This window comes from Mus pahari, chromosome 16 (assembly GCF_900095145.1).
Source record: "Mus pahari chromosome 16, PAHARI_EIJ_v1.1, whole genome shotgun sequence".
Lineage (NCBI taxonomy): Eukaryota > Metazoa > Chordata > Mammalia > Rodentia > Muridae > Mus > Mus pahari.
Window position 1 is genome coordinate 659,490 of NC_034605.1, and position 15,451 is coordinate 674,940.

General features: G+C 44.8%; 1 protein-coding gene across 1 annotated transcript in view; it reads left to right on the forward strand.

Annotated features, from left to right (window-relative positions):
* Window positions 1-15,451, forward strand: part of Fam107b (family with sequence similarity 107 member B) — a 222,469-nt gene that overhangs the window by 75,820 nt on the left and 131,198 nt on the right. Inside the window, exon 2 of the mRNA XM_021215512.2 lies at window positions 5,450-5,507. Coding sequence (XP_021071171.1) covers window positions 5,450-5,507 — 58 coding nt within the window. The remainder of the gene's footprint in view (window positions 1-5,449; window positions 5,508-15,451) is intronic.

Consider the following 15,451-nt stretch of genomic DNA (forward strand, 5'->3'; position numbering starts at 1 on the left):
TTTCTTCCTTCCTTCCTTCCTTCCTTCCTTCCTTTCTTTCTTTCTTTCTTTCTTTCTTTCTTTCTTTCTTTCTTTCTTTCTTTCTTTCTCTTTGTATTTTTTTTGAAACAATATTAATTCACATTTTCATCCATCCATGTGTTTATAGATGGGTAGTGGATAGATTAGAAGTTATAATAAGCAGCTGAAAACTCATGGATTTCTCTCAAAATCTAGAGTGTAACATACATATAGAATCTATAGATTCATCCGTGTAGGTGAACAAGTCAACAATATAAGGGTGTCTTACCTCCTCCTTCACAAATAGTTTGATGAAACTTTAGTTTAATTCAAACATTGGTTGCCATGGTTACTTATTTGACTTTGTACTTTGTACTAAGAGCCATAAGGATTTGTCAAACCTTACCATGCAACTGTGCCTGAGTGTTCTACCATGTGATAACAGCTGTTTATTTCTCTTGTGTTTTTGGCCTGGGGTTCTGTAAACCTCCAGATACAGTTATCTGTCTTTGAAGAAGCCTTCTAAAATGAGGAACAATAGTTCATTCCATTGCAGAGTTATCTCTTCTACAGTCATTTTTTACTAAGCATAGATGTCAATACAGTGCACATACCTGCACATGGCACATGGGTGGAAGTCACAGGACAAAGAAAGTTAGAGGTCAAGCACCAAATACTCTTTCCTGATTGACCTTATGCTGTATTCACTGCAGTCAATGTACATTCACAGAGAAACGTCCATGTTAGTGGCATTCTGATGACAGACATGGGGTACCACAGTGAATATGACGAAACACTAGACTCCCCTCATACCCTCCTACCCTGGTGCCCTCCCTTCCACAGACCTAGAAATCACGGAGCCAATGACCGTTGACTAAAACAACTGTGAACCCAAATGGATCATTCCTCCCATAGGTGGCCTCTCTTAGGTGTCCCTCACAGCAACAAGCTAACACATTACACATGGGCGGAGGGGAGCAGGTGACAGTTGCAATGCTATTTCTCAGGCGTCCTCTTTCTCAGACTGCTCTTGGGATGAATGCTTGCGGGAGGGAAGGAAGCAAGACCACTGTGATCAAATGCCAGACAGAAACAACTTAATTGAAGACTTCATTCTGGTTCACAGTTTCAGATGGTCCTTTCTCCTATCCTTTTTACCCAAGACAAGGTGAGGAGACAAGTATTCAAAACACCAGACTATGGAGGGCATTTTATATCCAACCCTGACCTAAACCTGCTTCAGGGATGGTGGAACTGGGAGGTCAGTTGATGTCAGCAGGTGTCGTTCCATTTCTTGGCTCAGTCCCAGCTATGTGTGACAGTACAATGGGACATTCTGAAGAAGGACCACAGAAGGGACATTATGAAGAAGGAGCAGAAAGAGGACATCTGAGAAACAGCATCTTTTGGACATGACAGGGCACTGCATGCAGGAACTCATATACACTGTGCGTGTCTGCTACTCAAAATCCCAGCATGGATGGGGGAGGAACTCACAAAGCACTGCCCCTAGGTGAGGTGATATTGGCTGTTGATGGTTTCTTGGGGATAGGGGGTCAGTTTTCTTCAAGGCTGTGGCCACTGGTAAAGTGTTCATGCTTCAGTAGATGGCTCAATGCCTATGCCCTATGGGCAGAACTAACTGGTCCCAGTTGATTATAAAAAGAACATGAAATTGGGAAGATGAATAGTATGGTAGGGGGTCTAGGAGGGAGGAATTGGAAGATGGGTAGGAAGTAGATACAATCAAAGTACATTGTTTACATATGAAATTCTCCAAGAATATATATATATATATATATATATATATATATATATATATATATATATTCTGTCCAACCTGGACAGTGGCCTTCACTTTCAGGGCCTGGGTTAGTCTAAGACAGTCCCAGAAGTATAGAGAAAATTTGGCTCTTTTAACTTTAAAAAACAAAGTGTTTGTTTGTTTTTGTTTACTTGTGTGTGATATATGTGCATTTATTGGGTTTTCATGTGTGTAGTCATATATGCCACAGTGTATGTGTGGAGGCTGAAGGACAAGCTTAGTTTTCTTCCACATTGTTTGAGACAGGGTCTCTTATTCACTGGTCTAGCTGGCTAGTACCAAGGATTCATTTGTGTCTACTGGGGTTACACCACACACACACACACACACACACACACACACACACACACACACACACACACAACCTCACTTTGCTTTTACATGGGCTCTGGGGATTCAAACTCAGGCCCTCACCTTTGCACCATAAACACTTTACTCTTAGAGCTATCTCCCCTGGCCTGGTTACTTTTCATTAGCTCTGATTGAACTACTCTATCAATGACATCTGAGTTCAATAGATTGATGAGCCTTGGCCTGAGTCACAGGGGAGCCATAGGCTCCACAGCCTCTTCAGAGCTTGACAGGATCCCTTAAGGAGGGAATTGGGACACACACTGAATACCAACCAGGCAGCAAAACCAGCAACATTCTTCCTGTTGGGCTGTTGTCATTTCATGGTAGCATCGCTGGGAAAACCAGCCACTGGCACACTCAAGAGAAGAGATGCATGAATTTACAGCCTTCTTCCTCTAAATAGAACATCGTTTATGCTACTGAAGACAGATGCTTGTTTAGCTTGTGCTGAGCACTCTCCAGACAAGAGGGCTGCAGCCATCCCTCCTGCTCCAGGTTCTGGTGGGCTTAGCAATTTTCTCTAATGAGAAGCTGGGCTAGGGGCATTTGTTATGGTGTAATGAGTGTGTTCGGAGGGAAACGGAAGGGCTGTGTTTGTTCCTGAAAGAAAGTCAGAGTGATACAAAGCAAGCAGTCTAGCCAGGCAGGGGTGGCACCACGCCTTTAATCCCAGCAATTGGGAGACAGAGGCAGGTGGATCTCTGAGTTAAGGGCCAGCCTGGTCTACAGAGAGAGAGAGTTAGTTCCAGGACAGCCAGGGCTACACAGAGAAACCTGTCTTGAAAAAACAAGCCAGAACAAGAAACAGCAAGCAGTCTCATGGGCTTGAGAAAGAATTGTCTCATCTATGGAATGACTTTGGATAATTTTAGCATCTCGCAAGATCTGTGGCTGTATTATAACTCATCTTGTTTTTATTATGTACAATTCTGTTGGGCATTTGGAAACAAGAATTCATATGCTGTGTTGAGTTGCTGCGCGTTGGTGGGATTATATTGTATAATTTGTATGCCACTTCCTGTATTGTTAGTTCATACCCTTTATAGAAAGATAATGGCAAGAGGTTTTACTCCAATTTCTTACAACACATAAATTTGAGATAAATGAGCAGGGATCTTGTATCCTGAAGTTACCTATCCAATGCTCTTCTATGGGTTTTAAAGTTGGGCAATGGGGGAGTCTGGCGACCCTTTGGAGATGGTGTGGGCCCTGGACTGGGACTGTTGTCATTAACACACACACACACACACACACACACATACACACACACACACACACAAATCAATTCTTAGGACTGGGAAGATGGCTTAGTGGGGAAAGCATGAGGACCAGAGTTCAGATTCCCAGCAGCCATATAAAAAGAACTGAGTCCACAGTGCATGCCTCTTAGCTCAGCCCTGGAAAGGCAGAGGCAGGAGGATGTCCGCAATATTGTTGTCTAGTCTTGCTGAAGTGATGATCTCCAGCTTCAGTGAGAAACTCTGCTTCAGAAGTTAAGTAGAGACTGATACAGGAAGACACCTGATGTTAACCTCTGGCCTCCTCATTCACTCAAACACACGTATACCACACAGCACATGCATGTAATGCTTTAAACATCAGGTGTCGTGATGCCTCTGCGGTGAGATACCATCTCACCTCAGTGTGGCTGTTAATATTTTAAAAATGTGGCAGAAAGGAAACTCACACACCTGTGGTGGGAGTGCAAGCTAGTTCAACTGTCACAGAGAAGAATATGTATGCGCCTCAAAGAGAGAAACCCAAAAGAGAACTATCATGAATCGTTATTCAACTGCTGCTGACATAGCCCGAAGAGATGAAATTAGCATATTAAAAACATACCTGCACCAAACTATTATGATTTATTGTATTCAACTGCTGGTTACATAGCCCAAAGACAAAAAAAAAAATTAGTATATTAAAACCATACCTGCATAGCAGTGTTCATGTGACACTATTCTCAGTAGCTGTGGAAATAGCCTGAGGGCCTGTCAGTGGGTGAATGGTAAAGAAAATATGATATTCATAAACAAAGAAGTCCCATTCATCCATAGATATAATGTCCTGCCATCTGCAATGAGATAGAAAGTGGATATATTATGCCACATATTCCTTCTCATAGCTGGAAGCTAAAATGCCAGCTTCATGCAGAACATTGACTGTTAGAGCTCCAGGAAGTGTGGCTAAAGGGAGGCTGGGCTTGAATAGAACACACTGAGCAACATTAATACACATTCATCAACATAAAGCACCATCAGTAAAGAACATTATTATGATAACCAGTATTCAGAGGAGATTGTGTATACCCATTCTCCAGACAAAAAATTAACGATTAGAACTTGGCCAAAGTATGTAAGATCAGCACTAAGCATTGGGAAAGACTGAGCCTAGTTTCTTTGTTCCACTGTGCTGCCAGAATTACTATACTGGTGAAACCTATGAGTCTTTCATCTAGGTAGTTGGTACCTTAAGTCAGAGGGACCCATGACTTGTACTGTGCCACTGAAAGACTCTCTGGTATGAATGGCACCCAGAGACATGGCGCCTAGCACCCTCAGAGTTCCTAGTCAACATCTGTCCTTCATCTAAAACCAAGCCCTAGAGCTGGGGAGAAAGCTCAGTTGCTACAGCACTTGCTTGCTATAAGCATGAACTAAGTATGAGCCACAGAAACTACACAAAACGGCCATGTGGAAACATGAACTTGTCATGTTCTGGGGAGTGGAGACATGCAGATCCCTGGGGCTTGTTGGCCAGCAGCCTAGCCCAGCTGGCAAGCTCCCGGTCAATGAGAGGTACTTCCTCAAAAATCAAGGTTTATCTCCGGAAGAACAGTATTCAAGGTTGACCTCTGGCCTCCATGCACACCCACCTGCAGTACATGCACATCAGCACCCATACACATAAACACAAACACTTGTACATAGAGATACAGGACACACAGGAACATATACATTCCATACCTCAGCTCTCACCTTCTCCCCTCGTTGTTTTTTTTTTTGAGATAGCATCTCTCTGTGTAGTCCTGGCTGTCCAAGAGCTCACTATGTAGAGTACGTTGGCCTTGAACTCCCAGAGATCCTGCCTGCTCCGTTGCTGGGATTAAAGGCGTATGCCACCATGCTGGACCCAAACCTCCATTACTTAGGACTTGGTTTAAATGTTTCTGCTTTTAATCTCATGTGAATTCAGATTTACAAAAGCTTGCCACTGTAAGTTAACTCTCATCTTCGCATTCTCTCTGCTTTTGTTTCTGGGGCTGGAATTTAGGAAGAAGAACCCCATCAGGAGCCCCAGTGTCCTGAGTTGGAACAGAAGATGCTATCAGGTACAGTACGGCCATCGTGGCTCGTCTTTGGCTGGCTGCTGTTACTTACAGCTGGGCTTGGCTCTGCCAAAAGATTTGTGGGTGACAAAGGCCAATCTCCCTGTTACGGACGATTGGAAACAAGGCTAGAAGTGTTAATGGAGATGAGGCCCAGGCAGAACACCTGGGCAACAAAACACATTGTGCTACACAAAGAGCCTGTCCCCTTCCTTGTCCTTCTTCTTGCACTGATAAGCTTATGGATGAGGCAGTCCTTGGAAGGGAGATTGTGGTGATGATGGTGATAGTATAGATGGTGGTGAAGAAGAATTTCAGAGTCAGGAGTCAAGATAAGGAGTCTGTGAGATGCAGAGGGAAAGGAGGACACCGGGAAAACAAGGCCCTCTAAAGCAACATGACTGATGCTCATGAACTCAGAGACTGGTGCAGCACGCACAGGGGCTGCACAGGGCTGCACCAGGTCCTCTGTGGGTACAAGATGGCAACCAGCTTAATGTTTCCTGTGGGATCCCTGAGGGGGGGGGGACAAGTGACTCTTGAGATCTTTTCCTTTTCTTTATTTGTCTTGTCCAACTTCGATGCCATAGTTTTAGTTTTATCTTGCTATATTTTATTGTTATCCCCTAGAGGCTTGATTTGTTTTTCTAGTGAGAGACAGAAAGGGAGTGGATCTGGATGAGAGGGGTGTGAGGAGGAACAGGGCGGAGTAGAGGGAAGAGAAACGTAATCAGGATAAATCATGTGTTGGGTGGGGGTCTATTTTCAATAAAAAGAAAAGGAGAGCAGTTGTTTACTGAAATCCTTATAATTATCTTGGGAGATGTTTTTTCTTCTCAATGTTAGTGTGGAGTCAAGCCTGTAGTTTTGCTGGAGTTATTTACTTCATAATGGGCAGGGCTTATGTGGAAACAAACAAATGATGAGAAAGTTTATAACTTCAGACTGTAGCCAGTGATGGTCACGAGAAGCAATGGTTGGAAAAATAAACGTTAGTGGGGAAGACTTAAACAGAGTAAAAGCTGGCTCTCAAGATTCCCCGCCTTTGTTTCCTAACAACCACTGTGTTTTGCATTACTCAGAGCTGAAAGATGGCTCCAGATACGAAGGTTTACGAAGGTTGCTAGAAGCTGCTTATCAGTTAGTAGAAATCAGGCTGTAAAGGTTGCAAAACTCTACATGATAAAGGAAAGATGGTGCGAAATCAGAGAAAAAAAAGAGTCTTCTCCTCTGGCATGATGGGGGAGAAGGTTAGCTATTAGCCAGTCACGGCATCTTCTACTACATGTTTTTGTTTATGTATGTGTTCATGTCACTGAGCATGTGGGGTGGTCAGGGCGCAGCTTGCAGGACTTGGTTCTCAGTATCTACCATGTAGGTCTCGGGGATAGAACTCAGGCTTGGTAGCAAGTGTCTATGCATTGGGCTATCTCAGTAGCATACCTTTTCCTTCTACAGCTATTCAGCCCTTGTTTCCATACCTGCATCCCCATCAAATATGACCATTGCTTTGGTTTAGTGCCTCTTTCTAGGGCACTCTCCCCTTGCAGATCCCTGTATTCCTGGCTCATTGGTTGGGCGTTAGCTCTAGTGTACTGTTCCCCCAGAAAACTTCCCTGATCACTTCACACTCCCCTTTGTCACTTTGCACCCTACCGCCTTTCTTTTTGGACACCTGGAACATAGAGCATACACGTAACAGTCATTGGTAGGTCTCCCCTAACCCATGTTCCATGTTTTAGATAGGCTCTAATGTAACCCTGAAATTGTTAGATAGCAGAGGGTGACTTCGATCCTCCTGCCTCTACCTCCAAGTGCCGAGGTTACAGCTGTGTACTGCTATACTCACTTTATGTGATGCTGGGGATTAAACCAAGGGCCTTTTGCATGGTAGACAAGCACTGTTCCGCCTAAGTTCCAATCTCAGCCCTTGGGTGTCTCTTGGTAGTGAGTCCCCTGTGTGCATCTGTGTAAGGTAGCGTCTTTCTTCTGTGAGGGGGTGAACATGGTTTGGTGAAGGCTCTCTCCGTGCTTGGCTTTGATTTCTCAATTAAACAAAAAGAATCAGACACGGTGCTCGTAGTTGTGACAACAGAACACAAGAAATGCTATGAGATGACAGTGCCATCAGAGTGCAGCTGGGAGCTGGGAAGAGGAGACAGCTGGTCCACACTGGGGACTGTGACCAGAAGGACAGTGTCAACCTTGGGGTTGAAGACACTTGCAATGATGCTTGGAGTTGGAGAGGAGGGGCATAAGGCAGAGATGACATCACACCCCTCGTCCTGGAAAATGCCTCTAAGTGTCCCTTTGTACTTGTGCCCTTGATTGTCAACGCCTCAGATAATGCTCATTGCTGGGACCACACAAAATCAGCCAATGAGGAGATCAGGAGTGTAGAAGTGGCATTTGCTTTGTTCACTGAGTGTCCACTGTAGTTTGAGGGCATTTATTCACATGTGTGGAAAAGCAATGCCACACTCCAAAGCTTTTCTTTCCTGAGTGTACACATGTAGGTGAGAGGGGTTTATAAGCATGCACAGGCATGTGCATGTGGGTGCCAAAGGTCAACTTCAAAAATCATTCTTCTGAATTTGCATCTTGGTTTTTTTTATTTGTTTTTTTGTTTTTGAGACAGTGTTGCACTGGCCTGGAACTTGCCAAACTGCCTAGGTCAACTGGTTAGTGAGTAAGCTCTGCCTATGTGCCGACCTAGAACTGGCTTTCTTTTTTTTTTTTTTTTTTTTTATTTTTTTTTTTTTTTTACATTTCAAATGCTATCCCGAAAGTTTCCCATACCCCTCCCCCCACCTCTGTTCCCCTTCCCACCCACTCCCACTACTTGGCCCAGGCCTTGCCTTGTGCTAGGTCATATAGAGTTTGGAAGACCAAGGAGCCTCTATTCCCACTGATGGCCGATTAGGTCATCTTCTGCTACATATGCAGCTAGAAACACAAACCCCGGGGGTACTGGTTAGTTCCTGTTGTTGTTCCACCTACAGGGTTGCAGCCCCCTTCAGGTACTTGGGTACTTTCTCTAGTTCCNCCATTGGGGACCCTGTGTTCCATCCAGTAGCTGGCTGTGAGCATCCATTTCGGTGTTTACCAGGCACTGGCATAGCCTCACAAGAGGCCNCAATATCAGGGTCCCTTCAGCAGTATTTTGCTGGCATGAGCATTAGTATCTAGGTTTGGTGGCTGATGATGGGATGGACTCCCGAATGGGGTACTCTCTGGATAGTCCATCCTTTCATCTTAGCTCTCAATTTTGTCTCTGTACCTATAACCTTTCATGAGAGTTATGTTCCTTATTCTAAGGAGGAATGAAGTATCCACAAATGGTCATCCTTCTTGATTTTCTTCTGTTTTCCATAATGTGTCTTGGATATTCCAAGTTTCTGGGCTAATATCCGCTTATCAGTGAGTACATATCTAGTGACTTCTTTTGTGATTGGGTTACCTCACTAAGGATGATATCCTCCAAATACATCCATTTGCCCAAGAATTTCATAAATTCATTGTTTTTAATGGCTGAGTAGTACTCCATTGTGTAAATGTACCACAGTTTCTGTATCCATTCCTCTATTGAGGGACATCTGGGTTCTTTCCAGCTTCTGGCTATTATAAATAAGGCTGCTATGAACNTAGTGGAGCANGTGTCCTTATTACCAGTTGGAAGATCTTCTGGGTATATGCCCAGAAGAGGTATNGCNGGNTCCTCCGGTAGTACTATGTCNAATTTTCTGAGGAACCGCCAGACTGATTTCCAGAGTGGTTGAACAAGCTTGCAATCCCACCAGCAATGGAGGAGTGTTCCTATTTCGCCACAACCTCACCAGCATCTGCTTCTTAATGGACTCTGAGGACTAAGCTAAGGTTCTCATGCCTGCATGGCAAGAAGTTTACCAAGAGGGCCATGCCTCTAGCCCTGTACAAGGATTTTCCAAGATACCATTGACTCCACTGAAACCCATGACACCTTAGGGAGAGAAAAATATTTCGTTTCCATTGTGCTAAGGTCCTGGTCTTTAGGACCTCTGAGGGTGTCACTGGGAATCTGGCATCATAGTAAGAGTCTTCTCAGCAAATACATTGGGACTCAGAGCAGAGCTGGGAAAAACACTTCTGTAGAAAAGGAGAAACCATGCTTAGTTTGAAAATTAGAATCCCAAGACAGGTAGCATGGTGTATGTCACACCCGTCATCCCAGCACTCAGAAGCAAGAAGGACCATGAATTTGAAGCCAGCCTTGGCTATGTAGTGAGTAAGACACTATCTGAAGAAAAAAGAGAAGAAAGAAACAAGGAAAGAAATTTAGAATCACAATTTCTTAGTTATAATTGTCAATTTATATTTGGGACATATGAATAAGTGGCTTCTATTTTATTATCCTAAAATTCCACCTAATAATTATATTCTGTAAGTAGAATTTTCAAGCTAAAAACACAGTCTCTTACTATTTATTTATAGATTTAAGTTTTTATTTATGTGTGCATCTGTGTGAGATTTTCTGTACACGTGAGCAGAAGAAGGCATCGTGTCTTCTGTAGCTGGCTTTATGTGTAGTTGTTAGCTGCCCAGCATGGGTGCTGGGAACCAAACCCAGATGCACTGGACCCCAGAGCCATCTCTCCAGCTGCAGAGTCTCAGCATTTCTAAAACTCTGTGGATTCACTCAGTCTGTGCTTACCATAGAGAACTTTGTTCAGGGGTTATTGCTAAAGGGCTATTTCTAGCTTAGCTTTGAGATATCCTATATTTGTGAATCATTCTTTGAAATCCTGTTAGGTACAAAGTGGATAGGTTGTGTTGGCTAAATTATTTCAAAACTATGAAAGTGTAATATACTCAATCAGGAACAATTTATTAGATGTCTACTACGTGTCAGATATTGTGTGAAGATTATGCCATATTAAGCAGCTAAATGCGCAATCACAGCACTCTGTCAACACGAAATGAAGCCATGAAGCATATTAAAAGAAATATATGCTATACAAATGATAACCTTTCAACAAATAAAATATAAATTATGGAGAAACCAGAGTGCTGAGGAAACCTTGTCTTCATGGGCTGTAGAGTCAAACAAGGCCTGCAATTTATAGAGAGAGGGAACCAAGAACAAAGGCAGAACATAGCATGTGTCCAATGAGAAACAAGAACAGAGGGCCAGAGAGACGGGTCAGTCAGTAAAGAGTTTGTCTTGCAAACACGAGGACATGAGTTCAATAGCCAGGGTTCGTATTTAGAAAAACCAATCCCAACCCAAACCTGACCCAACCCAACCCAACCCAACCCAAACTAACAAACAAAAACAAAAACCAAAGCTGGTACTGTGGAGCATGTATGTACCCCCAGTGCTGCAGAGGTACAGACAGCTGCTCGTGGGCTTCTTGGCCAGCCAGAGTCTTCTGTTTGTCAAGCTCCATATCAGTAAGACTCTGTCCAAAAAATAAGGTGGGGAGCTGCAGAGATGACTCAGTGGTTAAAACATTTGCCACGCAAGCAAGAAGAGCAAAGCTCCCAGAACCCATGTAAGTGTTTAGTGGGCCTGACCACCTGCCTGTAATTCTAGCCTTGTGAGGCAGAGGTAGGGGACTGTGCCAGAGCAGGTTGGTGAGGCAGGGCAGTCATATTGATGTAGTCTGTGCTTGATTGTGAGACTCTGCCTCAAAAGGTAAGGTAGAAGAACAAGACAGGAAGAGCGCCGGTACTGACCTTGGACCTCCACACATGTGCTCATACATATGAGAACATGTATGCAGACACATGATGCACACCATACATACACGCAAGTGAAACAAAGAAAAGTCAAAGCAACAGCAAAAATATCAAAGTGGATGGTATCTGAGGGCTGACACTCTGCGTTGTCTTCTGATGGGCAACGTGTGTGCCTTCAGGCACACCTATACACACACAAAAACCATGTACATGCTTGCACATGTGTGCACATACATGAGCACATGCACACATGCTCAAGAGTAGAGGACAACTGGAGCTCTCAAGGGATGACATGACCAATTGGGGTATTCAGGAGTTTTTCTCAGAGAACGTGACAAAGGTGGAGATAGAATTCGTTTGTCAGGAGAGATACGTTATTAGCCAGGGCATTAAGAAAGTGAAAACCAACTACTTTAATTGATATTACTCACAGTGATACCTACTTGGAGATCAGACCTTTTCTTGGACTGATGACCTAATCCTTAGGTGTCTGTCACTATATCTGGCCTTGAGATTTATAGTCTATATGTGTAGGGGCCTCCTGGGAGGCAATGGTGGTTCTATGTATGTGGGTGTGTGTGTGTTTAATCCTGATTATTGCCAGTGTTCTCTGTTTTCCACAGTGCTTATGCTCACTTGAAGGGTTTCTTGACTCTAGTAGACAGAACCCCAGTGCCTACCTAGAGGCAGGCGGCATCTCCCTGATCTTCCACAGACGTCTCGCTGAGCGCACAGGTGTCCCCTTATATAATATCCATTTCTCAGAGATGCATTGCTCAGTGCTATCCACTGCTGTTCGCTTTCAGCAAGGGGAACACGGAGTGGGGCTTGCAGGTAGGTAACCATTACCTCCAGCCAGCTCTTCTTATGCCCCCTCCTCTTTGCTGGGCTTCCTCCCAGCACACTTAGCCACCATGTGATCACCAACATCTTGAAAGCAGAGCAGCTGGAGCACACCCGTGTGACGTAGTCTTCTCACGAGACCCTCCCCTGTGGGAATATAGATGCTCCTCAGAGTAGAAAGGAGACCACGAGGGGAGAGACTCTTAAGAAAGGGATCGAGAGGGTAATTGAATCCATGCCATGTTAACCTGGAAGCAGGGAGTGTCTTCGAGAAGAAAGAAACAAGCCAGAGAAGGGCAGAGAGCCTAAGGCGAAAGGCAGCAGAGGGCAGAGACAAAGGAGAACGAAGCATAATGAGACGCGTGTGTGGAGATACCGCAATGGAACACATTTCCTTACAGGCTGACTTAAAAAAGTAATAAATAAATACATGCCCTCGTGGAAGGAGGGAGGGCACATGATGCCCCTCCACAACATTTAGCAAGGTGGGTAGACTCTTGCTTAGGTTTCCTATCACTGTCCATATGTTGGCCATGCTCTTGTGAATCCCCATCCCCCATGCTTCTGTTAAGTAATTCCAACTAAACTCACTGGCTCACCAAGCTTGCCTGGAACGGAGTCTTGCTGGTGCCTTATTTCCGAAGCACAACCACACATCCCCTCCTCCTCAGTGCTTGTCTCCTAGCTTTTTGAACAGCGAAGGGCAGGCTGTCAGGCACACAGCCATTACTACAGTGGGATTTTAAATCTCAAAATTACCCAGAGCATGAAAACCTATGGAGGCTATTTTTAATATCAGCACATAGGCAAAGAAGGGTGGGTGGAATGGAGGGTGAGTAGGGGAGACACTGCTGGAGGTAATTCTGTCACGTGGCCATTCCTCTCTTTACCCCAGCACAGGAATACCAATATTCCAGGGTAAACACACCAAAGGCTCCATTAGGCTGTGTGCCTCCTGAGAGCAGTGGACGGTGTCTTAGTTAGGGTTTCATCACTATGAAGGAACACCATGACCATGGCAACTCTTACAAAAGAAAACATTTAATTGGGGCTCTGCTTACAGTTTCAGAGGGATAGTCCATTGTCACCATGGCAGGAAGCACGGCAACATTGATGCAGACATGGTGCTTGAGGAGCCGAGGGTTCTACATCTTGATCTGCAGGCTGTAGAAGAGGACCACGTGCCACAGTAGGGCATAGCCCAAGCATATGAGGACTCAAAGCCTGCTCCCACAGTGACACACTTTCTCCAACAAGGCAACACCTACTTCAAGAAGGCCACACCTCCTAATACTGCCACTCCCCATGGGCCAAGCACCACACACATACACACACACACACACACACACACACACACATAGACACAAGAGTCTGTGGGAGCCAAAGCCATTGAAACCACTGCAGGCTGCATCAGTTTAAAGATGAAGTCAGAGCTAAGGGAGATGGCTCAGTGAGCAAAGTGTTTGCTGTGCAAGCTTGAGGACCTGAGTTTGAATCCCCACACCCACACCAACAGCTAGCACGCCAGCAAGTGTCAGTTGGAAGCTGAGTCAAGCATATCTCATGGGCTGGTTGGCCATCCAGCCCAGCTGAAATGGCCAGTTCTAAGTTCTCTGCAAGACTCCATCTCAAAAAAGTGAAGTGGACAAGTTGTCAATGAAGACCTCCTGATGTCAACCTCTGCACTGTCCCCCCCATCCCTTGCAACATGGGCAAGCACACTCACTGCACATACACCCCTCACATGCTTGCATGCCCACAACTTTTAAAAAGAAGGGAAAAATGAAGTCAGATACTCTGTGGGAAGGTGAAATTTCAAAGATGCATCACATCTATTAGACAGAGTATTCATTGTGAAATAAAGGGAAGGATGTAAGATCACAGTTACAAATGCACTGGGAAGAGAAAGACTGAGATCCTGGTTTTGTGAATAATCACAGTATGTCAGTGGAGGCTTTGTGAGTGGAAATATTCCACACTGATGCTCTCCTTTGCTATAGTCAAGAGTGTGTTGTTTAATAGCAGGACAGAGCTACCTTACTAATAGTGACAAGAAGGGGGCCCAATGCCAAACAGAACCATTTGTCAGCACAAAGGTACATCCTGAAGCTTGGCAGCCTGGTAAGCCCATAACTGGAAATAGATGAGAACAGGGACAAACCCGCGTATGTCGTTTTCTGAGAACAACCCCACTTCTCAGAAACTGCTATGCTTGAGGCCCTCTCTGTCTATAATACTCAGGGTGGAGAAACAGAGCCACTAGGCTATAGATTAAGAGATGTTTGATGAGGGACTGGCTAATATAGCCTGCGCTCTGTCACTGTGAGCTTCAGCCCCAGGAAAGCTGGTGGTATAACTCTAAGTCTGAAGGCCTGAGACCAGAGGAGCCACTGGTATCGAATCCTAACCCAAGGTCAGTGGAAGACTTTTCACGCTGCCTCAGTTCTCGCCACGATGTCGATATCGAAACACCTCTTCTAAAAATGTTCAATATCGAAACACCTCTTCTAAAAATGTTCAATATCGAAACACCTCTTCTAAAAATGTTCAATATCGAAACACCTCTTCTAAAAATGTTCATGGAAGAACTGTTGCCTTTGGCTGGGTTTCAGAGGGCCTAGTTTGTGACTGACTGGCCCCACATACTTGAGCAGAATCTCACTCTGGTAGAATTATGTGGCAGAGAACCTTCTGTCAGGGAGAAGAAGAAAAGAAGAAGCAGAAGAAGAAGAGAAAGAGGAAGAAGAAGAAGGAGGAGAAGGAGGAGGAGGAGAAGGAGGAGGAGAAGGAGGAGGAGGAGGAGGAGGGAGAAAGGGAGGGGGAGGAGGAGGAATAGGAGAGAAGAAGAAAAGGAGGAGAAGGAGAAGGAGGAGGAGAGAAGCATTGGCTAAGATGTAAAGATGAAATTTTTTTTAAGATGCAATCTTTTCTGCAGAGTCTGCCTCGCTTCCTCCAACCCATCCCTACCTTCTAATGTTTTCAGAACTCCCCCAAATAGCAGCACCAGCTGGGGACCGAGTGTTTAAGACAAGTACCTGTGTGAGCCATATTCAAACCTCAGTGCCAAACCTGAGCAACTGAGCTCCCCCTCCACCGTCGGGTCATTCTGGCTCTCTACAGCATAGGTGATTTCCCCACTTCACAGGTAGATGTCTTTACTGAGAGCCCCCTTCCTAACACTCACCTTCTGGAAACATCCTGACATAAACACCTAAAACTAGCCTGTGCACCTTGGGCCTGGTCAAGTTCACCCATAGAATGAGCATACTTCCCCAGGGGGTTCCTTTCCTATTAGCCTGTCCATGGGATGTGTTCCTTCCTCTGTTAGCCTGTCCATGGGATGTGTTCCTTCCTCTGTTAGCCTGTCCATGGGATGTGTTCCTTCC